The sequence below is a fragment of the Musa acuminata genome, chromosome BXJ1-11, assembly GCF_036884655.1.
Source record: "Musa acuminata AAA Group cultivar baxijiao chromosome BXJ1-11, Cavendish_Baxijiao_AAA, whole genome shotgun sequence".
In the NCBI taxonomy this organism is placed as follows: Eukaryota; Viridiplantae; Streptophyta; class Magnoliopsida; order Zingiberales; family Musaceae; genus Musa; species Musa acuminata.
Window position 1 is genome coordinate 28,037,949 of NC_088337.1, and position 22,768 is coordinate 28,060,716.

The 22,768-nt window shown below is 37.4% G+C and overlaps 3 protein-coding genes across 4 annotated transcripts; all 3 read right to left on the reverse strand.

The window, feature by feature from the left end:
- Positions 1-1,820: 1,820 nt before the first annotated feature.
- LOC103972565 (uncharacterized) lies at positions 1,821-4,097 on the reverse strand. The gene is made up of 3 exons (XM_009386918.3): positions 2,920-4,097; positions 2,721-2,786; positions 1,821-2,560 (listed from the first exon to the last, which is right to left on the reverse strand). Exons 1-3 carry the CDS (start codon positions 3,091-3,093, stop codon positions 2,087-2,089), a joined length of 714 nt encoding a protein of 237 aa, XP_009385193.2. The 5' UTR covers positions 3,094-4,097; the 3' UTR covers positions 1,821-2,086.
- A 138-nt stretch (positions 4,098-4,235) lies between these two features.
- LOC135584133 (solanesyl-diphosphate synthase 1, mitochondrial-like) lies at positions 4,236-11,579 on the reverse strand. Of its 2 annotated transcripts, none has more exons than XM_065090495.1 (12): positions 11,270-11,579; positions 9,935-10,024; positions 9,396-9,476; positions 9,180-9,251; positions 8,823-8,954; positions 8,605-8,691; positions 8,175-8,246; positions 7,388-7,473; positions 7,065-7,197; positions 6,882-6,971; positions 5,056-5,154; positions 4,236-4,581 (listed from the first exon to the last, which is right to left on the reverse strand). In XM_065090495.1, the coding sequence occupies exons 1-12, from the start codon at positions 11,402-11,404 to the stop codon at positions 4,402-4,404; spliced, it is 1,257 nt and encodes a 418-aa protein (XP_064946567.1). In that variant the 5' UTR covers positions 11,405-11,579; the 3' UTR covers positions 4,236-4,401. The 2 variants fall into 2 exon arrangements, with proteins under 2 accessions (XP_064946567.1, XP_064946568.1); XM_065090496.1 differs by having other exon boundaries at positions 9,935-10,027; positions 11,270-11,409.
- A 714-nt stretch (positions 11,580-12,293) lies between these two features.
- LOC135597498 (polyamine oxidase 3-like) lies at positions 12,294-17,094 on the reverse strand. Its single transcript, XM_065090497.1, has 10 exons — positions 16,649-17,094; positions 15,252-15,367; positions 15,030-15,118; positions 14,813-14,926; positions 14,543-14,630; positions 14,374-14,459; positions 14,182-14,284; positions 13,817-13,914; positions 13,241-13,670; positions 12,294-12,894 (listed from the first exon to the last, which is right to left on the reverse strand). Exons 1-10 carry the CDS (start codon positions 16,683-16,685, stop codon positions 12,574-12,576), a joined length of 1,482 nt encoding a protein of 493 aa, XP_064946569.1. The 5' UTR covers positions 16,686-17,094; the 3' UTR covers positions 12,294-12,573.
- Positions 17,095-22,768: the final 5,674 nt, after the last annotated feature.

Here is a 22,768-nt window from a genome sequence, read left to right on the forward strand (position 1 = left end):
TCAACTTCTTGAGATCAGTGGAGGGTATGGCCTAACGAGGTCGACTCAAGATAGGTCAGAGGTGAGAAAAATAAATATCTCATATAGACAAAAAGTCCCCTTTGCCATGGCCAAATATTATGGTTGGAGAAGATGTAGATGATGACTCAGGATATTAACGAGATTTAGGTATTTAAGGATCTATGATTTGTGTGAAATATTTCTCTTATAAATAATTTATCATCTGGTATTTGTCATCATCAACCAATTCAAGAAAAAAGAAAGGTGCTGATGATTAGAAAAGATAGCAAATGAAGCAGTATGAAATGTCAAATGCTTAACCTTCTTCATCTAAAAACAGCAAAGCAATGGGAATCTTGAAACTTGTAAAGGCTCATTGGCTATCTAAACTCTTTCTCAAGTGAAGTAATTCACAACCATGCATAGACTGCATCTGATGCTTTGCCCTAAAAGGTTTGAGAGCTTTAGGAGTAAATGAATTCTTGTGATGGAGATTTGGAGAAGGCTGAACATAGTAGTATGGTGACTTTGTGACAACAATGAGCCTATGCTTTAAAACAACTAGACAAGCAATGTGATATGGTTGCAAATGGAAAGGGTACCAACAGAAAAGAAATAAGCCAAGGCCATGTGTTGTGAAGAGTGATGAAGAGAGAGATGTTCACTTTTTCCTACTTGCAATCTTATCAAAATATGAAATGGGTTGCTAAGATAGATAGAGTCTGATGCATATCCAAACCAACATAGTTCATCACTGTTTATGTGAAGCCCTACCTCCAAAATGATGATGTTATTACAGTGGAGTATGCATCTTACAGTGTAGCAGTGGCAAAAAGTGGCACCAGTCTCTGTAGCACAAAGTCAATTGGTTGGTTGATGAGGGAGAAATGATATATGAAATTGATTGCACTCTGAATACATTGGGAAGAGCTTCTCTTGACTTGGTTTGATCTGATGCAAGTCATCATCATCATCATCATCAGAAGTGGCTTAGCATGTATGAATTGCACTGTTGTTTCAACTTGTTGATCTGGTTCTTGAGAGAGAATTTTCCACAGCACATATCTGATTGAAATAGGGAGTAGAAAACTATATAAATATTGATTGATATCATGTGAAACTCCTGTAGTTGGATTTAGAGAGCCATGTCTGTCTATCTCAATCAGGAAGCCTGTTTCTGGGAGCTTAAACTTCAGCTTGGCTATGGGTTGATGATCTATTAGTGGACTTGAATGAAACATTCAAAAGAGCATACATTTGTTCTGGTAGACACTGGTCAACCCTTTCTATGCATATCCAGATTCATATTTGGAAAAACTATGTTAGAATCTTAAGCTGAATGAAATGTTTGGCTCTGTTCATCCCATGCCCTCCATTTCCTCATGCTAAGAACACAAATGGAGAATATAGATTGGTGCCAAGATCGATTAATTAAAATTTGTGTCATATAGCTGAATAGACATGCTCAGAATGAACAGAGAACAACAGCTCATATACCCTAATGGACAGAAGAAACTCATTATTGGCTTGACAAAGATTAGTTTAGGAAATCATGGATGATATGAGAAGAGATCATTGATTAGATGACCACAAGGTGCTCAGAAAGGCAATGGTTATCATCAATAAAGATGGACCTAAGATACCTCCATGTCTTGAGCAAGAGAACTTGTGTTATCAGATCTCAAATTGCATGGGGGGGAATAAACATTGCTTCTTTCTCTTCTCTTTCTTGATTTCATATATATATATATATATATATATATATATATATATATATATATATATATGGATAGCATAAGAATCATTTGGTGAACCCATGCATGCACTTGAAAGGCAGTGGCATATCAATCTCTCAGCCGCTTCAGGGAGGAAACCTAAAGCTTTCTTGCTGAGATGTGGTCTTGCGTGCTTTGCTTCTGTGTCTGATCGTTTTCTTGGGCAAATGTTGCTTGCAATCAATCCACACAAAGATGAGGTCGAAGAAGCACAGGAGGTAGGAGGCCATATATAATCACTAGCTACAACCCTAACGACACGCACGCCACACGTAGAAGAATCCGCAGCACGATGTTCGTCAGTGATCCGACTATTCTTCGCCATCTCCACCTCCGATCGTCCGCGGGGGAAATGGACTGACGTTTAGGATCTCGTCGCGGTTGACGTACACCACCTTGAAGACATCAAACTGGGCGTCCTGAGAGAGGTGGCTGAAGTAGGGGAGGATGGTGTTGCGGTAGTCGGAGCGGAGCAGCCAGGAGTAGCAGGCATGGAGGGACTTCCACACCATCAGCGCCGCCACCACCGGCTCGTCGTTGCAGCGGAGGTGGACGCCGGCGGACAACCCATCGGTCTTCGCGAAGAAAGTCCTGTGAAGGGCCAGGCAGGCGTAGGAGAGATCGGCGACGTCGCGAGGCGTCGACGCCATGGCGCTCAGGAAGATGGTGTCGCCGGAGGAGAACTTGGCGAGCGAGCTGCCGTCTTTGGACTCCCCAAAGAAAGCCTCAAAGAAGCCATGATGAAGGAGAACACCCATAGTTGATACCTCTTCTAGCACTGATAGCTACAACAACAGATCTTTTGAGCTCAATTACTCCAAAGAATGCAAGTTTATGACTGTGATAATCTTAATCATGACAATTAGAGATGATTTACTCCATGGAAAGCTTGGTTTTTTTTTTTTTTGGTTTTCTGGAGATAAGAAATGATAGTTTATGACTCACCAGAGCATCATTCAACATCTTTCTGTTATCGGGGGACCTTCTTAACCATGCACCATACCATACAATCTGCAAGCCAAGAAGAAGAAGAAGAAGAAGAAGAAGAAGGCTTATACTCCGCGAGGAACTTAAAAGCTACTAAAACTATATCAAGGAGTGGGCGAAGAAGAAGAAGAAGAAGAAGGCAGGTTGCAATACATACCATATTGCCATGTATGCTTCTCAACACTGAGCTATAGACGCAACCGAGATCCTCGGCATGGAAGGAGAAGTACTTCACGGCATCGATGAGCTCGTCGGCGAAGACACCAGTGGGACGGAACGCGAAGAAGCTGACGTCCAGCTTCTTGTTGTCGAAGGGCACAAAGCAAGGCATCCCAAGGGCGCAAGGAGGGATCACAGACCAGAAGCTAACAGCAAGGAGGAGGAAGAAGAGTAAGACTAGTTAATTGTTCTGCCGCCGAAGCACACGAGAAGATGGAAAGAGTCCGTACAAAATATTGGAATTCAGCTTCCAGATAATAAATATAGCCTTCGCGTGGGTCTTCTTTGGCTGCTGAGTAGATCCAAGCATTCCTCCACATGTGGCTTGAGTCCTCAATCTGGAATCTTGGAGGAAGGCTTGGTCAAACGGAACACATGAGATATTTGACTATATAGCAAAGTCAAATGTGTCCCTAAGTAAATCAATGCCTGTCCAATTTTGGTTTGAACTCATTTAATTCTTTTTTCTACTAATCTTAAACTTAGCAAAATTGATTGAAGCCTTCCTTCACTTATACCATAGAACGAAATGTGTTCAACTAGCCTGTTTCTACTTCAAAAGCTTGCATTGCCAAGTCATCTGATGGCTGTCAAATGGGAAAGGAGAGCAAGGATCAAAAGAGGCACTTGTAGTCAATTGGATGAAGGTCTAGAAGAAGAACCTCTTGGAATCTTCTATCCAATTCCATCATCCACGTCAAATATATACACCATCACGTCAGTTCAGTTTTAGGTAGCAATTTGACTTCCATAATCTAAATAATAACAACTAACAACAATGCTTCCAAACACATTGGCAACTACACGTGTATAATTGGTGTTGAGAAGGAGCATTTTATTCATATGAATGATAAGTAAACTGGCGTATCTTTCTTTGAGGGCAATGCCATGACATCAGATTCCATCTACAATATTGCAACCAAATTGAAGATAAAAATGAGAGACTAATTATATATTACTCCCTATAATTATTCTTTATCTTTTTAAAAAAATTACATTAAAATTTCTGTAATTATGAAATTAAAACATCTAATTCCATTTATGCTTGAAAGTAATATATAGTTAACCCTAAAAAGAGTCATGAACTAACTTAAAACATAGATAATATCCATAAATGTGACACAAGCAAGGCTGGTCTCTCACTTCCATTCACTTTAACAACGGAACCAGAGAGTAAGCAAGTTTTGGAGGTCACAAAAGCTAAATAAAAAGAAAAAAAAGAACATGATCCATCTACATGTCTAAGCATAAATCTGACACAAAAGGGATAACTTTTGAGTGAACATGTTGTCGAAATAATCCAGCCGCATTAAATTATAACTAAACGAGGCAAATTGTAAAAGAATGTAGTGGAAAAAAAGTTCTTCAATTATTTAAAAACAACTTTGGCTTTCTTTTTCATCTACATGAGATGCATTTTTTACTTTGTTCTGCTGATAACCCTATGTGTAAGATCCACGAGGGCTCGCCTTGATACCAAAACATCCTCATCGTCACTTTCGGGAAGAGCTTCAATAGCTTCCGCAGCATAGTTTGCATGCTCTGCTGCTAGTTCTCTTGTCCTCTCAATTCCTTGACTTTTTCCAAGGTATTCAAGGGCCTACAATAAAAGGATGAAGGTTGATCAAGCTAAATCTATGACATGTTTAAGCACACATGCTGCAGGAAAAAAAAAACATATAAGCATGACAGAATTATAAACAACTAAAGTATAAACATCAGTGTCCAGAACCCCCTTCATTTAAGCATGACGCAGAACTATCATAGCTGAAGACAAACATGAAGACTAGATCAGAATCTAAATAAGCCAATATTGTCACGCTGCACACAGATGTTCCTGGTTATGGTATTGTCAGAATCTAATTATACACCTCTTATTGCAAAATGTAAGACCATAGATAAATGCATGAACTTCACATGACTAGAGCACCATGCCAGTATTCTTATGTCTGCATAAGATGCATATGCCATCAATTGAAAAAATCCACACAGCATCTATACTCTCCTAACAGAATTTGTGTGAGATATTAAAGTTACCTATTGATAAAAAGATAATTAGTCATGGAAAACTTACAACATCAACATTTGCAGGATCATCAAAACCCCGATCAACAACAACATGCAATTCAGGGAACTCCTCCATTGCAAAAAGTATTGGAGCTGTCACAATTCCCTGTATGATAGAACATATCTCAACAGAAGTAAAATAATCATAACATATATACCAGCTCAAACATGTAATTATGATTAACCACTTCCCCTTTATGCAGCCTGTTAATTTTGCTATTTGAAAATGAGAAGCTCAAAGGATGATGTCCAGACAACACATCATGCAAAATTAAAGACCTTTTTTTGTTGTGGATTTGTGTGTGTGAGGTGTCCGTGAGCGAGTCCAAGATTTGTCCTATAAAATGCTACATAAGGTGCAAGTTACTGCTTCCCACAAGTCCTATGTGATCTATTCATGAACATTAGTAATCTTAACTCTAGTTCAAGGCCTTTATGGTTCATAGAGGAGCACCTTGAAAATGCCTCTTTGAGGATCTTCAACAGTAGTTAAACTCACTATTATAAGAATCTAGGTTGCCAGGTCACCAGTGGTAAAAATATTAGATAACCAGTCATTTTATTCTGATGAACTTGTGTTGACTTGCACTTCGAAGATGTAGCAATTTAGGTAACTAAAAGAAAAAGGATATTTTTTTTGCGACCAGCACAGGTTGACAAAGCACAATGTATGACAAGAACAATAACATTTCGAATATGCAAAGATGCATGACAGCCCAAGCATGAGATGCAACACGTGGATTTAGGTGCCCACCAACATGTGATAACCAGTCATTTTATTCTGATGAACTTGTGTTGACTTGCACTTAGAAGATGTAGCAATTTAGGTAACTAAAAGAAAAAGGATATTTTTTCTGCGACTAGCACAGGTTGACAAACCACAATGTATGACAAGAACAATAACATTTCGAATATGCAAAGATGCATGACAGCCCAAGCATGAGATGCAACACGTGGATTTAGGTGCCCACCAACATGTGATTGCTCATGCTAGTGTCGCCTCCCAAGCATGCAGAGCCTCTTGATGTGTGCCAATGGATACGAAGTCACGCTCATTATACACCATTGTGACCACAGAAGTGTCCTGGCAGGTAATTAGTATGTTACTGCTGCCAGGGAAACTAGCATGTTACCGCATGCTCATAATATATGGCTCATGATCAACATAGGGTCTGAATGTGGATCCTCATCCATTGCTAAAACTTCATCACAAATCATGAAAGACCATGCACATAAAGATGAGTCCAATTAGGTCTTGTTAAGCAAGAAGATACACACAAAAAAAAAAAAAACAGCCACCTTTATCAATGATCACAGATCAAGTCAAACCACAAGTTACAAATGACATGATTGTCCACATGGCTGCTACGAGGATAAAAAGAGCTAAATTAGGATAAATCTAGTACTGATAAACTAAGGTTTTTAACTACTGTTAAGATAAAGCCACATATTCCAGGTACTAAAAAAAGAAATGGGTTGTTGATTAAATAATACTACACAAAAAAGTTTTGATAGTTAGAAAATTTTGTTCTAATGTGATAATGTGGTTCCCTAATAAAAGTCACCTGTTTGATCTCACATTAAAGTATGAAAGATTAGAAGAGAACAACTGTAGAATATGCTCTCCTTATGAATGACACCCAAAAGAGAAAATGCCAAATCATATGAGAAAAGGTTGGCATATACCACAAACACAAACATCTGATCTGGAAGTCTACATTGATCACAAAGAATACTATTCAAGTGAGATTTCTTTTTCAATCATTTTCAAAAGTCAACCAGCAACAAAGAAGATGAATAAGATAAAAGATGAGGAAATCGAAAGAAATATACATGCCGAATATCGGATAAGGAGCCCTTCCCAAGTGAAGCTGATGTGCCAGTGAAATCAAGAATATCGTCAACTAGCTGAAATGCTAAACCCTGACAGAGAGTACAGGTTCCAATCAACCCAACAAATAATATCACATGAATATGGTGTTTAAAACAGCTTGAAGAAAAGAAACTGTAGCAAACCAAATTTCTGCCATAGTCATATGCAAGCTTTGAAACTTCTGCAGTATGCCCTGCTAGAAGAGCAATAGCTTTGCAACTGCTTGAAATCAATGAAGCAGTCTTGTAATATGTCTTCTGTAGATAATAGTCCATGCTGCATCCAAAAAAAAATTGTTCAATGGGCCAAAAACATACCACATTTGTATCAGAAGATAACTAACAAATCAGATAAAACAAATTTTATTTGAATTCATCAGTGTGAGAGTATCCATCAATCGAATTTGGAGAAACAAATCTTGTGAAATTAAAAGACCAAAACTGGTAGAAAGTTAAAAGAAATGCACCTGCGACGTTGCTCGGATTTAGTTGTCATCTGCATTGTTTCACCAGTGACTAAGTGTTCTACAGTTGTTGCTAATAAACTTACAACCTGAAAAGACAATCAAGATATTTACAAGTGTCAAAAAATTAGCGTAGAAGGCAGATAAACATGTAAAACACAGACATTCCATACAGTTGATTGAATTTATATCAGTAAACTAGACACTATGCTAGGGATAGTGAAATTAAAATTAAGAATTCATCTTCTATTTATACAAGTTATCTTCTCCACATTTTTTTATTAAAATAATAGAATCAGTTTCTTCTTACATGAAATAATCAGCTAAAAAGTAGATTATTTGAAATTTATCATGGTCAAATTCTATAATTATATCCTCGAAACCTCTACATACAAAGTATTTATGTTTAACATAGTTAAACATATCATTCAAGATGGATTTTGTCATTTCATTTTCAAGATTTTAAGTCATGGACATATTCATGCATAGAGGTCAGGCATTTGATCCACAGATACATTATCAACAAGCAAAAAGCAGCTTGCATTCTACATCTGACCTTTCAGAAAATACAGTTATGGGTGCATCAAGCATTGGGCTATTCTATCTATGCTACCACTATATTTTTTGATCAATCTACAGTTACATTAATAAAATGAAAGAAAAAATAGTACCACAACATAAAATTTATGATAACTCGAAGCACAAATTAACTGCAACTTACAGCAACACCATACAATTACATAAAAAAGGATCAATTAACAAGGTATTAAAACAGCAAACATTTATGTACCTCTGTGTTCTTAAGTGATGCAAGGGCAACACATGCTCTTGAAAGTAGAAAGTCCCCTGCAAGCACAGCAAGCTGCATAGTAAAAATAATTAAATAGTTTATGCATGCAGACAAGTGGTATTATAAAATTGGGGGAGCACATTTTTTGAAAAAAAAAATCAAATACTTCTATTTTGAAAAAACGGCAGCCCAATACATGAGGTCCTAATGTGGGGTTTGAAAAGGATCAATGTGCACAGCCTTACCCCTGCAAGCAGAGAGGCTTTTTTATGTGACGTGAACCTTGGTAGCTAAAGTCTTATTGTGGCACCAAGGCTCATCCTCAACCTTGGTTACAAAAGTATCGAGTCAAAATTAAAACTCAAAAACACATATTCACTAGTGATTATTTCTCAGCATAATAAGCACACAAAGTATGTCCAGTATGTACCTTGTTCCCCATGACAAAATTCAATGAACCAATCCCACGCCGAGTATTAGCATCATCTAGAACATCATCATGGAGAAGGCTTGCCACCTGAGGAAAAATTAGGTAATGAGGAGCATGGCATAGTCAACAAGGGTAACTTTCAGGAATATATTAAAGAATACCAAATATGATATTGAAATCAAGCAAAATGAGGTGGACATCAGGTTTAGATGACTAACATGAATCATTTCAGTTATTTCAGCAATGCATTGCTGCCTTGCACGTAAATCCTTCGAGAAGTTGTTATAGGCACCACTAGCAGCTGCTTCAGGTATGGGCATATTCAAAGCCGAAGCCATCAACAACAGGACCTGCAGAAAGGCAGTTAAATTATGTGCACAAACAAGAGCAGATAATGAGTTTATATGCCTATAGCTGTTTATCCAAGTAGCTTGAAATACAGTTCTTATGTTACCATAAGTACTTTGACAAGTCACACTATTACAAACATATGTAGCATGATGAAGCAAATGATTGAGCTCCAACAAACAAGAAACTCTACAAAGAATCAACAGTAATTAATTTCTAATTCATACAGTAGGGCGAAATCTTTTCCCTTCCACTCCCACTTTGAAGAAGTATTCAGCAGCCGATGATAACTTTGGAACCTGCAAGAAACTAACTTGAATATTAATACGATCATAAGTACGTAAAGGAACTACAATCCTCCCGAAGCCCATGGAACTACCTTTACTTTATATCATATACATAGAGAGAAGATTTTAAGTTCAATATAATATTAAACCACACACCTCAGCAACCACCATAGAGCGCAATCTATCTGCAAGCATTGACAGTTCATCAGCGACTAAGGCGAAAGGGTCCAACGGTTCCTAAAAACATACCCAGTGAAGTGTCAATTTAGTAACCAGAAAATTTTTGAATAAGAAAATAAACAAAGACTATTTTTCACGCTCGATAAAATAGAAAAGGCCCCATGATTTCCTTAAACAAATATATTACCTTTGGATGTGGTTTCTCAACTTTATACAAAAGCATGGAAACGATTTCTACTATAAGGATATTTTTCTAAAGAAAGATTTTACTTAACCAAAGACAACAAACTAGGTTATGGATGAAAGGCTTCAAAATCAGCGATAGATACCAGAAGCCTTGGCAGGAAGTAACTGAAGGGTAAACCTAAGTGTGCTCAAATTTTGACATAACTAATTTAAGAAGGTCCTATCATATATTGGCAAGAAGCATCAAATTAGTTTGTTACATCAAATAAGAGCAGATGCCAAATTTCACTGAATCAGTTATAACAATGTTTATGCAAAATATATACTACCTCTCTCGAACTATTGTCTTGGTGGATCTGATATCTGATATCATGGATGCCGCAAGCACCCCAGAAATAAGATTCTCTGCAAGCCAACACCTACTAATCCACAGAACAAAAAATATATAGTATAGAATCATATAGCATATCTCAAGTTGCCGCCACATGGACAGCATACATGCAGAAAACAGAAACAGATTTTGTTAATGGCAGAACATAAATGATCAAATATACCCTACCCAAAGTTGTGGTAATTTAACTTAGAGCAACAGATCTCAACCTTCATCAGCAGCAATGAAAGTTGAAGCAAGAAATTTAGTAGGTAATAACTAGTCTGGGTCACTGCAAAAAAAACAACTATATGAAATCCATGAATGGCATTTCCAAATACGACCATACTTTTTGGGAGATATCAGCAGCCATCGTTCTTAAAACAAGGAACTGCAATGGTCGCAGGAGTTCGCTCATACCAGCAAGCATGAGCAACAGCATCACTATCAAGAACGATGTTACCAAACATATCTTACATTAAGATTTCTCATATAAGTGAATTATGTTTCTTACACAGTTTAGAAGTATGCTTGAGTGACAAGCCAATGAAAGAAAAATTGTAAGTTTTTTTCGTTGCAAGGTTCTATATATTGTATGTACAATTGGCAAGGTCAATTTACCGGTCTGATAATCAATCAGGATGTGGACTGGGTAATTTCACCGGATACAGTCCAGCATGGGTTGTACCAACTGGTAAACTCACTGTATCAGGCTCACCAAATGATAAAAAGACCAGCACAGAGTAGTAGTTTATGACCCAATACTATGACCAACTAGTGTTTACCAACTGCAGTTTGTTGTCAGGAAGAACTTTTTCTTGTTGATGTAAACAGTGCAGGAACGAAGTAAGAAAATTACAAATTAATACAAACCAGCCCATCCTCCATGTGTCTATAGAAACAATAATTTACACCAATAAAGATCGGGAATTACCTCCAGATCTCTATATCTTCCTAAATTTAAGGAACGACATAGTCTCCCGGCGAAGGCCAATACTCCTAATCAAGATTTCAAATCCAACTAAGCACAGGTATCAAGCAGCTACCTATCGTTATCCACACGAAAGAACTCGGAGAACAACTTACAGTCAAAAGCAAAACGTCAAATTTATACCATATGCCAACCACATCAATTGTCAAGAAGGTAAACAGCAAAACGCATGCATAGAGAATCTGACAAGGGAATTATTACGAATAACACAATATAAAATCATAGGAAACCAACCCTGTACCAAAACCAATAAAACCCACATCAAAAATCAAGCCAAAACAGTTGGCAAGAGAGAGATCGCACCTTGGGGATCTTGGCAGGGTTCCGGGTAAAGGGAGCTCCAGAGCAAGCAGCGGAGAAGAATCTACCGCCATGCAGGCCAGAAGCCCCGGTCCTCGACCGGCTCACCAAACTCATCAGAGCCCATCTCAAGTACATCCTCGACGGCTGAAGGCAACCACACCACAACCAACCCGAAACCACAAGGCGCCAATAGGCCGAGGGATCGGATCGAGGGGGGTTCTTTTCTCCCACGGTTCCCTTCTCCGATCGGGGAGAGAAGCCCTCGTCGTGGAGAAACCCTAGTTCTCTAATTCCTCATGTGGGGAGACTCCAATCAGTTGTGGTCGTCGCCGCCGCCCTTTTATACACAAACGCCCCTCTCGAACTTGTTCGTGCAAGTAAACCCCCTGCTGCGTTTCAGGGTCGATGTGGTCCTTCGCGATCTTTTACACTCAATCTTGTCGCACTATTTTTGAATTTTACCTTTTTTTAATATAATTTTTAATGTTTATTCCATTATTCTTTAATTAATTTATTTTACATTTAGTTCAAAGCAGAAAACATCAGCTACCTTTTCGATAAAAATGATTTAAATCTCATCTTCTTCATTTATCTTTCTTAAAAAAAGAAAAAAAAAATCTGTTCTTACAGCTATATTGGCATATTACTATTTCTTCTCCAAATACAAACCAAAGCAATAACATTTCTTTTCCAGAACACATAGGTCAGCTGAATTCTTTCCACAGGAAACCTCAGGTAAAATGTGTTAAGCTAACAAAATGATCAATCCACCTTAAGCATGACAACCTAATCAGTATCTAAAACACAATAGCATCATTCATCTTCAGTCATCATGCTGCCAAGTTTTGAAGAGCATTGAATACTTTGAACTGTCAAGGATTTGGTTTATCCTTTGCTACATGCATCCAACAACAATCCAAGACCAAGAGAATGTACACTAGTGGTTCATGATTTGACTGTGCAATCATCGGCAAGTCTAACGAACGGCAGAACATCGCGATCAAATCATTACAGCTTTTACAAATACATTAACCATCAACATTTTATACCTTGGTCTTTTAACTTCGATAAGGTTTTACAGCAAGCAAAATTATCATGAGTTCTATAAACCCTCCTTGGATACGGTGGGTGAATACAGTGCAAAGACTTATTGATAGTGTCACAGTGTAGCACATAACACATACCACATGCTTGAAAAATTACAAGGTAAAACAATAATTTTCCTTGTGTTACTTTTCAGGCAATCAATGGAATGGTTAGAGAACTATATGTTTTTAACACTAGGATTCTAGGTAATGGTTGAGTTACATCCGGGAGATCAGCAAGGGGACTGAGATTGATGCAGCTTCTTCACCCATAGCTGGGTGGAACATCTCCAGTGTGTCTAGGTCCCCGTATTTTTCTAGGACACGCATGCGGCATTCTTCAGCTGCCATCAATCCTGTGGAGAAGGCACCGTGTACCGTGCCGGTATACTTGATGCTTGTAGCTTCCCCGGCAAAGAAGATGTTGTCCACCGGGATACGCAGCCTCTCGAAATATTCGCGAGGTTTTCCAACCGCATCGTAGGTATAAGAGCCGAGTGAATTTTCATCTGTCCCCCAGTGTGACACGAGATACTGAATCTGAAATTCCAGCAAACTAATCAGCAGAAGTGTTCTCCATGTTTTAACAAATGGAGGAAACCATATATTGCAGATTGTCAATAATCTCAACCAGAAAAAGATACCAACATGGAATTTTGCTTGAAGCACCAACTAAAGTGCTAGATCATCATAATAAGTAGCGAAGTTGATGCAATATGCAGTAACAAATGTGTGAACTTTAAACAAAATCAATAGTGGAATAGGTGATTAATTCAAAATGTTACAACAATTTCCTTGACGTGCCTCAAAAATTGTCAACTTTAACATAGTAGTCAATTTAAAAAAAAAACAACAAAAGAAAATGGAGTTGGAAAACAATGCATACCGGTTCAGATGCGTCTGGGAGGATCCCTTTTAGCTGACTAAAGGCAAATTCAGCAGCAGCCTTGTCAGACATTTTCTCAATATCATTAGCGAGGCGACCTGCAGGCATGTAAACAAGAACAGGATGGCCAGTCGCTTTGTGAAGATTAAGGAAATAGCTGCAACCATATGAAGTAGGTGAGACTACTCCAAGAAACTCCACATTTGGCCAGAAAACCTTGTTGAAGTGCAAAACGATTTTGTTCTCTGTCCCGACTCCAATACCATCTATTGCTTCTTCTTTCCATTCTGGAAGTCTTGGTTCAAATTTGATGGATTTGGCCTTGAGAACCCCCAAGGGTACAGTTATGATAGCAGCATCAGCAAAAAATGCTTTACCACTGCTGACAGTGACCTCTACTCCCTTTTTACCCCGCACTATCTTTGTAACCCTGGAAGAAAGGATTTGGAGAACATTTTAATTGATCATATAACTTTATAACTATAAAACACAGGTGTCTAATGAAAACAAACACATATTATAGACATAGCTAAACAGAAGTATGAAAGCAATTTTATACTATAGATCAGAACATACTGGTGGTGGAGACGAATGTCAAGACCTTTTGCAAGTGTGTTAATGACAGGTCGGTAGCCACGAACCATAAGTCCATGACCGCCAGGGAGCAAAACTTCCTGCAGTTAGTGAAGCATGGAAACCCATGAAAACATAACTGATAAATGAAGCTGAACAACATATTAAAATAACAGACGAGCTTGCAAATGGTCATTGATTACTCAAATTAAGAACACTGAATTCTATGAATGAAGCTTCTGAACTATTACTTTGAGAATGAATTTTACGTGGTAAACATATATTTATTTGTTAAACTAGCTGCTGCCACAAGAACTATCTTTTGATAAATTAAGTCATGTTGCAACGTCATAGATCAATGTCTTCACCTTATCCCAGTTCTTTACCGAGATGTTGTTAGCATCTGTAGCAAACCAACCTTCCATTCTGCAAAGGTACCACTGCAGCACATTGTTTGCGAGGCCTTCTTGCCTGCAAAGAAACAATTTCAGATATAAAAGAAAATGGGTGCAAATAAAACACAAATTTTAATGAAAAAAATAATACCATTTTCAACTAACCTTAGATCTGGATGTCTCTCCAGAACAAGTGTAATAGCTTGGGCTATAGACATGTCTTCACTTGTTTCATGCCTGAGTTTATCAGTCTGAAAAAACTAACGGTCTTATAGATCACCGGCAAAATCAATACTGTAGTTATGAGCAGGTACAGGGTAGGATGTAAACTTGCCTCTTCTAAAATACTTTCAAACACCTCACCAACTTTTTGGACTAGTTCTTGTGGGACTTGCCGTCCATCAGCATCAAAAAGTGCATAGCTGCAAAAGAAAACAAGAGATTCAAAATATGTCACAGCTGTCTGACCAGCCTATATTCAAATCAACAAATTCACTCTATTTCATTTGGTTTATTATCTTGGTGTTTGGTGATAATTTACTAACTAATTAAACTGGATCAATTATCAAATTCCAAAATATAAAGTAATCATGAGTAGCATTACCTCTCTAGGTCATGATCAAACAAAACAGAATTATCACCAGATGTTCGATAAATTGGTAGGCCAAGTCTCCCTATCCACGGTGCCAAAGGATTTTCTTTGCAAACGCCATGCAACCTGATGTTCAAAGTAGTATAAAGTATAAACATATGCATATATATATGGTCATTGGTCGTGGAGATCAATTAGAAGTGGTGATATGTTTCAAGAGAAACTTTACCAAGCTGCCCCCATGTCAACGGGAAAACCAAATGAGTAGTCAGTGTAAACTCGACCACCAATCCTATCCCGTGATTCTAAAAGCACAACCTGAGGGGAAAAGAAATAAGGCATCCATTTGATATTAATTAAGCAAGCAACTTTATCATATTAACTTCTAGACTATAACTGATATGTGCAGTTTAAAATACCTAAATGGACTGTTCAAGAGAAGCCCACTGACCTTGAAAGATGCATTCTTCAGTGCATAAGCAGCTGCAATCCCTGCAAACCCACCACCGATGATGATGGCAGAAGGAGAACGAGGCCGCTGTTCCTCAGCATTTAAATAATAAGAGGCTGCAAGGACAATAAAAAATTGATTCAGTTTCCATTTAGGTATTGGATAGCTCTGGTGCCGATGCACTAAGTACACACCTAAAAATTGGTCAAATTGATGAGATTTTTGCATGTAAGCATGCATGAAAACTCTCAAAACACACACCACAAGCGTAGCAAAAGGACATAACTAAAAATTTATGCTTCCTTTGCAACAAAAGTTGAAAGCATTATCAACAAAAACTGATAAGATCTGTCAGCTAGTCATAACTAAAAATATGTCAGGGCGTGAAGACAGTGAATTCAAGGAGATCTGAGCTGATTTTGTTCCTTAATGATTGCTCTGAGAGAATAATCTGACATCAAATGGAGAACGATCATAGAAGTCTAACCTGAATACTCAAATAGTGTAAACATAATTAGACCTGTGTCCCATGACTGGAAAGTACTTAACCCGTAGAATCAAGTAAGATAGACGCTTGGGTTGGTTTAGTATTTAGATAACTAACCTAAAATTATGTTTCAGAACATTATGAGAAACTAAAAATACTGCATGCATAGGTCTAACAGTGCTGGAAGGCCGCACATATATTTCCAAATATATCACATGCTGCAATGCTTGTGATATTTAGTAATACCTTCAAAGCAACTAATCAAGACAAATAAGATACAATTGAGATCACTGTGCCATTTTGTAACACTTGCTGACATATTCTATCACTTAATTTAGCTAAACAACCGAGCATAAGCACGAATCATTGGAAAATGCGCAAACTTCATAGTGCACAGAAGTACGCTTCATTACAAAAACGCCAAAAGAAAGTCCACAGATCCATATAGGACATTCAACATGGGCTCCATGGCCACTAGACAAGTACACATGTTATTGTTTTAGTGCATGTGCCACAGTAAACATTAGCAAAAAAGCACCACGACAGACAGACATGTACCGAAACCGAGACGAATCCACGGCAAACTCTGCCCGATTCATGTGCTAGTTCAGAAATTTTCAGTTTTTCTTTCTCAATCATACAACATAAACCAATTAATTGACCATAGACATTACAGGAACGGGACCTTCAAAGATCGATCAATTGCATCGTCAATCTACTTACAGGGGGGAAAACGAAAAAAAAAAACACTTCTTTGAACGTAAATCCCATGACCATCGTCCCAAAACGCCCCAAAATAAAAAAGAAGTACAATTTCTAACCACAAGATCGCAAATTTAAGAATAAAGCAGCAACAAAATCAAAAAATTTCCGACCAAAAGGAAGAGAATTTGCAAACACAAGGAGTCACCTTTTTTGACACCGTTGATATCACAGCGGTTCTCCATGACTCCAAGACCGGCGATCGCAGCTCCAGCGACTCCTCGAGTCCAGAATCGAGGGGGACGATTGAGGGGAATAATGGAGAATAAATATCAGGAGGCAAGTGGCGAAGTGATTCGAGTTCGAATTCAACCCCAGGTTCACGAACCAGTTCATACGTAATCGCAAAAGAACAAATGGTCGCCTCAGAATCAGAGCGATCCCTCTCCAAAACCCAGAAAAAGCACTAATCGCCGCAAGTAGACGGGTCAGCCGAGAGATCCGAGCGATCCCATGTGCTTCGGGCGGTAGCCGCAGGGGTTTCCGAGGAGATCGGAGGGGAAAAGGGCCTGCTTTGGGTGAATGGGAAGGGAGAGAGAGCAATCGGAAGACGAAAGGGCCGACGTCTCTATTCACTCCTCACGCTGCCTTTTCCTCTGCTCGACGGATTCCATTTATAGCTTACACACATATCGGATGCGTCCGCTCACCGTTCCCCGTAAGCTTACCGCCACCGAATTCACAGTTACTCTCTCCTAATTCTCTCTACCTTGTATTAATTTTATTGTTTAAACATTTTCATGTTTATTATAATTTTTTATTTCTAGTAATTTTTTCTTAGTGTATATATTATTAATTAATTTGCTATAACTGAAGTAATCTCCATCATTTTCCATTTACCTCCTCATGGAGATGATATTATAGACGGTGACACATAGAAAAGAACAGGTGTCGGATGGGGGCTTCCACGGTGAGTGAGGATGAGGAATCTGAGCCGTTGGATCGTAGAATTGATTGATCAAGGGATTGGTGGTGAAGTTTGGGCAAAATCAACTAATTGATGTTTTTCTTGCTATTATTATGTTTGATTATATTATTTCTAATTTAGGAGAGGGGTGATGTTAAAATTGCACCTTCAAAAAATAAAACTATAACAAAAAATTTATCACAATTAAATTCATATCTAGAAATTTCAATTATCTTTCTTCAGCCTATATAATAATTTCAATTTAGATAACAGACCATTGGAATGATCAAACAAACCATGGGCAATATGGTTAGTAGCTAATGAAGATTAATAGTACATTAATTTACAAAGATTAAATTATGTGATGATGCACCAGTGCAGTTAAATTCCCTAAACCTAAGATTAGTAGACCTGTTAAAGAACATAATATATTTTTTATTTTATAATCATTCACAATGCTGAAAACTATAAATTTGTGACACTCATAAAAAACTAGGTAAACTATAAAAGATTGAAACATAACAATATCACTTATGCATACAAATAATGAAAATTATGATGTATAACATTAAAAATCAACTAAACCCAATGCAATGACATTTTGATGTTGAAAAATAATTAAAATACTATTTATCTTACTTAATATTCTTACAAGAGAATTAAATCATACATGCAACATGTACTTATTAAATTAAATTTGAAAAGATTATGTAGTTTATTTAACATTTTCACCATTACTTTTTACATTTTTGGCATATCTTACATAATGTCGAAACATAATTTATAATTATGTTTAATCCTATTTAACATCCAAATCCATTATTTTTTTGAGTTTTGGATCATATTTACGTCGGTATATAAATTAATTACAAAATTATTCTCGATCATGAGATTATGAGTTCATAAATATGTGTATTATTAAATTTGAAATTGGAAGAGTAAATTAAGAAAATAAAAACTAAAGTAACTAAAATGGCAATCAAGAATTTAAAGCACCTGATTCTGTGATGTCATGGTTTGTGTTTTATTCTCACTGACAAACATGAATATGCTGGGGATGATGCTGGAGAAAAGAGTGACCTAATAATTTCCCATGCAAAGCCAGATGCATTTTTTTATTTCTGTGGCCACATACTTGGATGTCCTGTTAACATGCCCATCACAACCTATCAATAAGTTAGGTCACAGCCTCTCTCTCTCTCTCTCTCTCTCTCTCTCTCTCTCTGTGCTGTCATTTAAAGGAAGAGAAAATTTATTCAGGAACCAGAATGGTGAATGGAACATCAAGCAACATATGATGGATGGACTCTTTCCAGAGTATCTCCTCTTTATTTAATCTATTTAGACAACATGGATAATAGAGGAGCTAATCCTTCTTCCCTCAATACCATGGAAAGAAAGAAAAGGCTTGAATAACATTGTACAGATGTGTTGTTATAGTCCTGTTGGATGATAGGAGCATCTCTCTAAAAGGAAAAAATATATATATATATATATATAATCATTGTTTAGATGCATTTAAAGTTAACTATGAATTTAGATTCCAAGTGGCTGTTTTTCAGGAATCATTTTACTGACCCCATTTTGTGGTAAGGGAGCCTCTGAATACTAATTTTCAAGTGTCACTTTGAAGATAAGGAGCAGGAAAAGATGACTTCAGAGTTGAGTAAACTAATTTCAAGTAACTTGGTGAGTGCCAAGAAAGCCTCCCTAAACTAATTTCAAGTGTCACTTTGAAGTTAAGCAGCAGGAAAAAAACATCATAAACACCTTGTGAAAGCTCTAAGCTACTTATACAAGTCCTATTTGTGTTCTAAAAAGCTGAAGAAGTATGATTCAGGAATCTTCTCCTGACTGTTCTTCCACTACTGGCCAAAATGCACTTGATCAAATGCAAGCCTTTTTTTTTTTTTGTTTTCTGTCAACTGGTGGAGCACTTGATCAGGATAAAAAAGAGGTTCATGAAAGTGATTTCAGATGTGATTTTCCTTTTTGTTAGTGCTTTGGTTGCTGAGATCACTTCTTGGTACTTCCATTGACCCATGATGGTACATTAAAAACAGTGATAAGTATTTCCAACAATTGGTTGCAGCAAAACTAGCATATTTGGATCCTTCAGAATAATGCTGAAGAACAAAGATGGTGGATGATGTCCTCAACCATGACACCATCAGCAGAATGTCAGCAATCTGTGTTTCTTTTTCTATCAATTGGACCTGAAATAGGTGCTCCATACCAAACTTTGTTTCTAGGAAGTACTTGTTGTTGTTCTCTTACACCACACCAGTCTTGCAAGTTGAAGCAGAGATCTCTATGTAACTTCATCCCATGACTCATTAGATTAACTGAGTCTATGATGCCCACTTTTGCTCAATAAAAAAAAAAGAAAAGGACTCCATATTTTTGCTGGTGCAGCTTTTGTGCACTCTTATGTTTGTTTCTGACAGCTATATGATTCAGCATGAGGTGGAAATAAATAAGATTTTAAGATAGTGAATGCAGAGAAGAAAAGAAAAGATTCCACAGGGAACCATTGTTGCTCTCAAATATCTTATAAGAGTACCAATCATCCATCCATCCATCAATGTTTGATTGATTTAATGTGATAGGGTGGATGTCGTCCACACTGAGAAGAAGTGGTCCTGCCCTAAATGAGAATGATTGAGATGTTGCATTAGGAGCATAAATAATTAGGAATTGAATGAATTGGACCAACCAATTCTCTTCTACAATCAGAAAATTCTGAAATTGTGCAAAGTTGAAAGTAATCTGTGAAAACATTGTGGAATATTCACCTTGCTATATTATATGTGCCAAAATGAGGTTTTGAGTTTTTAGTGGTGAAAGTGTTAAAGAAAACAAATGCAAGACTGTCACTGTGCCTCACCAACTACAGAAGACCCTTTTGGTCCAAAGAAAGATGCAGAATGCAAAATGACATGTTTTTGTTGTGGAAAGATGAGCAATTGGGCTATGCAGGTGCATATTTGGACCACAACTTTTGCATCATATGAAGTTATCAAGCAAGACAAACACCCAAAAGAGCCATAGGAGTCTCCTCTTACCCACATCTTAGAGGTTCAAAAAACAATGCAATTCTTTTATTTCTGCACAAGTGGGAACCTTCTGGTAGCTGCCCACACTGCCTTGATGGTGATACAAACATCAGGATATGAGAATCAAGGGCATTTAATGGTGCCAAAGGAGCAAATTTTGACATCATTGCATGCTTTTCCATTTCAACTTTCCCACATTAACTAACATGAGATGCTCATCTACTAACTCTATGGGAAGATTTCAAGTTTTAGTCCAAGACCACCGGTATGGTATGGATGCATACATCCTATGATATATTGTGTCCACATGACATGATAGCATATCCACTAAACCAAAGAGGATAAGAAGAGAGAAGGAGAAGGAAAAAGTTATTGACAGTCAATAAGAATCTATCTAATTTACAAATCAAAAGAATAAAATATATAAATCTGGGCTGAACCGAATGAAATTGTCCAATCCAAGTAAGAATTTCTGATCAAACAGATAAATATCAATCAATGCTTACCACAAATCTGATCAAATTTTTAGACCTTAAGATTGGACAGTGCTAAGATGCATACTTGTGGGCAATAAGGTGGATGACATAATGCATATAGCATCAAAGTGACAAAGAGAAATGTTTGTGCTGCAATTGACATAAGGTGGAGTGGTAAGCACACCTAATTCAGATCCCACATTGTGGAATATGCACCCCCGCCTGTCCTTTATCCTTCCATCACCATCAACAACATCTTTTCGACAATTAAACATCCCATGATTTAGACCCCTCATGTGGACGTGTCATGCTGCTTCATCACAAATCGATGGACAAAAAAGTGTTAGCATCAACAGAAACATCTCACCAAAATGTCCAACACTAAAGAAATTGCTTGTAAGGTGTGGCGGTGCAGATTTGATTCACATGCACTAACATCTAAATTTGTCCACAACCAACATGTCTCAACAAATGCAATGTATCTTTGACCCACCTCTCCTTTTCTTTCCCTAGAAAAAGAAATCAGCATATACTACTTTGTAACACAAATCAAACCATGCTCATTCCATGAACAGGTTGCCTTCTCTATATACATGAGTAAATTTATAGACAATAAATAGATACAGAAAAGCCAATACATGAGGGATGATAACATATTCTTGAGATACTGATGTGAACTAAAGCTAGAAGATGATCCAATCCCAGAGTGGCATCTGCACTTGTGCAATTATTTGGGTCCAAAAAATCACAACAAAGAAAATAAAATACATAGAGAGGAGTGCTCATAACTTTTTAGGGATCAATAGGGACTCAAAAATATATGACAAGCCTTGAGGTATTATTACATTTCGATAAAATGTCAATTCAAGCTACAGGTCAGAATTGATGTGGGATTATTATCAGCATATAAATTGAAATGTCAACATAAATCAGCAGTATAGAATTGAATGATTTCCATACTAGCCTGGTGGGATTTTGCAAAGTCACCAAATGTTCAAAGGAGGAATTGCTAGAGAACAAGAGAAGCTTTTGTCCATTTCCAAGAGACAAATGGAGCACATGGAGTGGGTCATGAGAAGACATAGAACATGTGAGCAGTTTGGAGCATCTTGCAGCACCAGTCTTTTTTGATGAAATATTGGAGTAATTATTCCATCATCACTAAAGAAGCAAGGAGTTATAAGATTGAAACAGCCTGTTGGAGTCCATTACACTACAACCAGTCAAGTCCTATCAAACACATCCCCCACCCCTGTGGAAGATTGAAAATCCAGACTGTTTCTGATGCACATTCAAAATAAGCAGAACTCCAATTAGGAGTTCCATGAATCCCTAAAATTTCTGCACTGATTCTATAGTTTCAAGCTGATCTACTGCAATACAATAATATTGCAAGTTCCCAACTGATGAGATTCAGAGTTTGACCATTCTGAGAACCCCCCCCCTTCTGCAACACAATATGCTGCTTGTCAAAAATAACCTAGTTCACTTTTTCACGTAGATTCATAATCCTGAAGAACTCCCCCTTCCGAGAAGCCTACTGTCTCCCATGTTGAACTTGTGATTCGAAACAACATCATAACACTCCATTGCATAGTTCCACAGCTCCATCGACATAAGATTGGAAGAGAATTTATCATCTCAGATCACCAAAGAAGGACAAAAAGAAAAGATACAAAAACTTGATAAAAAATATCTACATGATCGGAGAAGAATAAAAAAAAGTAAATTATCTTATTTAAGCTTCAATTTTTATAGAGGGAATCTGATATCTTAGCAATGAAGTCAACTGAATCTCCTCAAGGGTTCTTTAATAGAGTTTTTTTGGA

Coding starts and splice junctions, on each gene's coding strand:
- LOC103972565 (XM_009386918.3), bottom strand. CDS start 3,093: ATGCCTTGCTTTGTGCCCTTCGACAACAAGAAGCTGGACGTCAGCTTC. Junction 2,787..2,919: donor GAAGCATACATGGCAATATG/GTATGTATTGCA, acceptor CTTGGCTTGCAG/ATTGTATGGTATGGTGCATG. Junction 2,561..2,720: donor AGATGTTGAATGATGCTCTG/GTGAGTCATAAA, acceptor CTGTTGTTGTAG/CTATCAGTGCTAGAAGAGGT.
- LOC135584133 (XM_065090495.1), bottom strand. CDS start 11,404: ATGTACTTGAGATGGGCTCTGATGAGTTTGGTGAGCCGGTCGAGGACC. Junction 9,477..9,934: donor AAGACAATAGTTCGAGAGAG/GTAGTATATATT, acceptor GTATGTTTTTAG/GAACCGTTGGACCCTTTCGC. Junction 7,474..8,174: donor CATCACTTAAGAACACAGAG/GTACATAAATGT, acceptor TTGTCTTTTCAG/GTTGTAAGTTTATTAGCAAC.
- LOC135597498 (XM_065090497.1), bottom strand. CDS start 16,685: ATGGAGAACCGCTGTGATATCAACGGTGTCAAAAAAG. Junction 15,368..16,648: donor TATCAACGGTGTCAAAAAAG/GTGACTCCTTGT, acceptor TTGTCCTTGCAG/CCTCTTATTATTTAAATGCT. Junction 14,460..14,542: donor TTGAAAGTATTTTAGAAGAG/GCAAGTTTACAT, acceptor TAGTTTTTTCAG/ACTGATAAACTCAGGCATGA.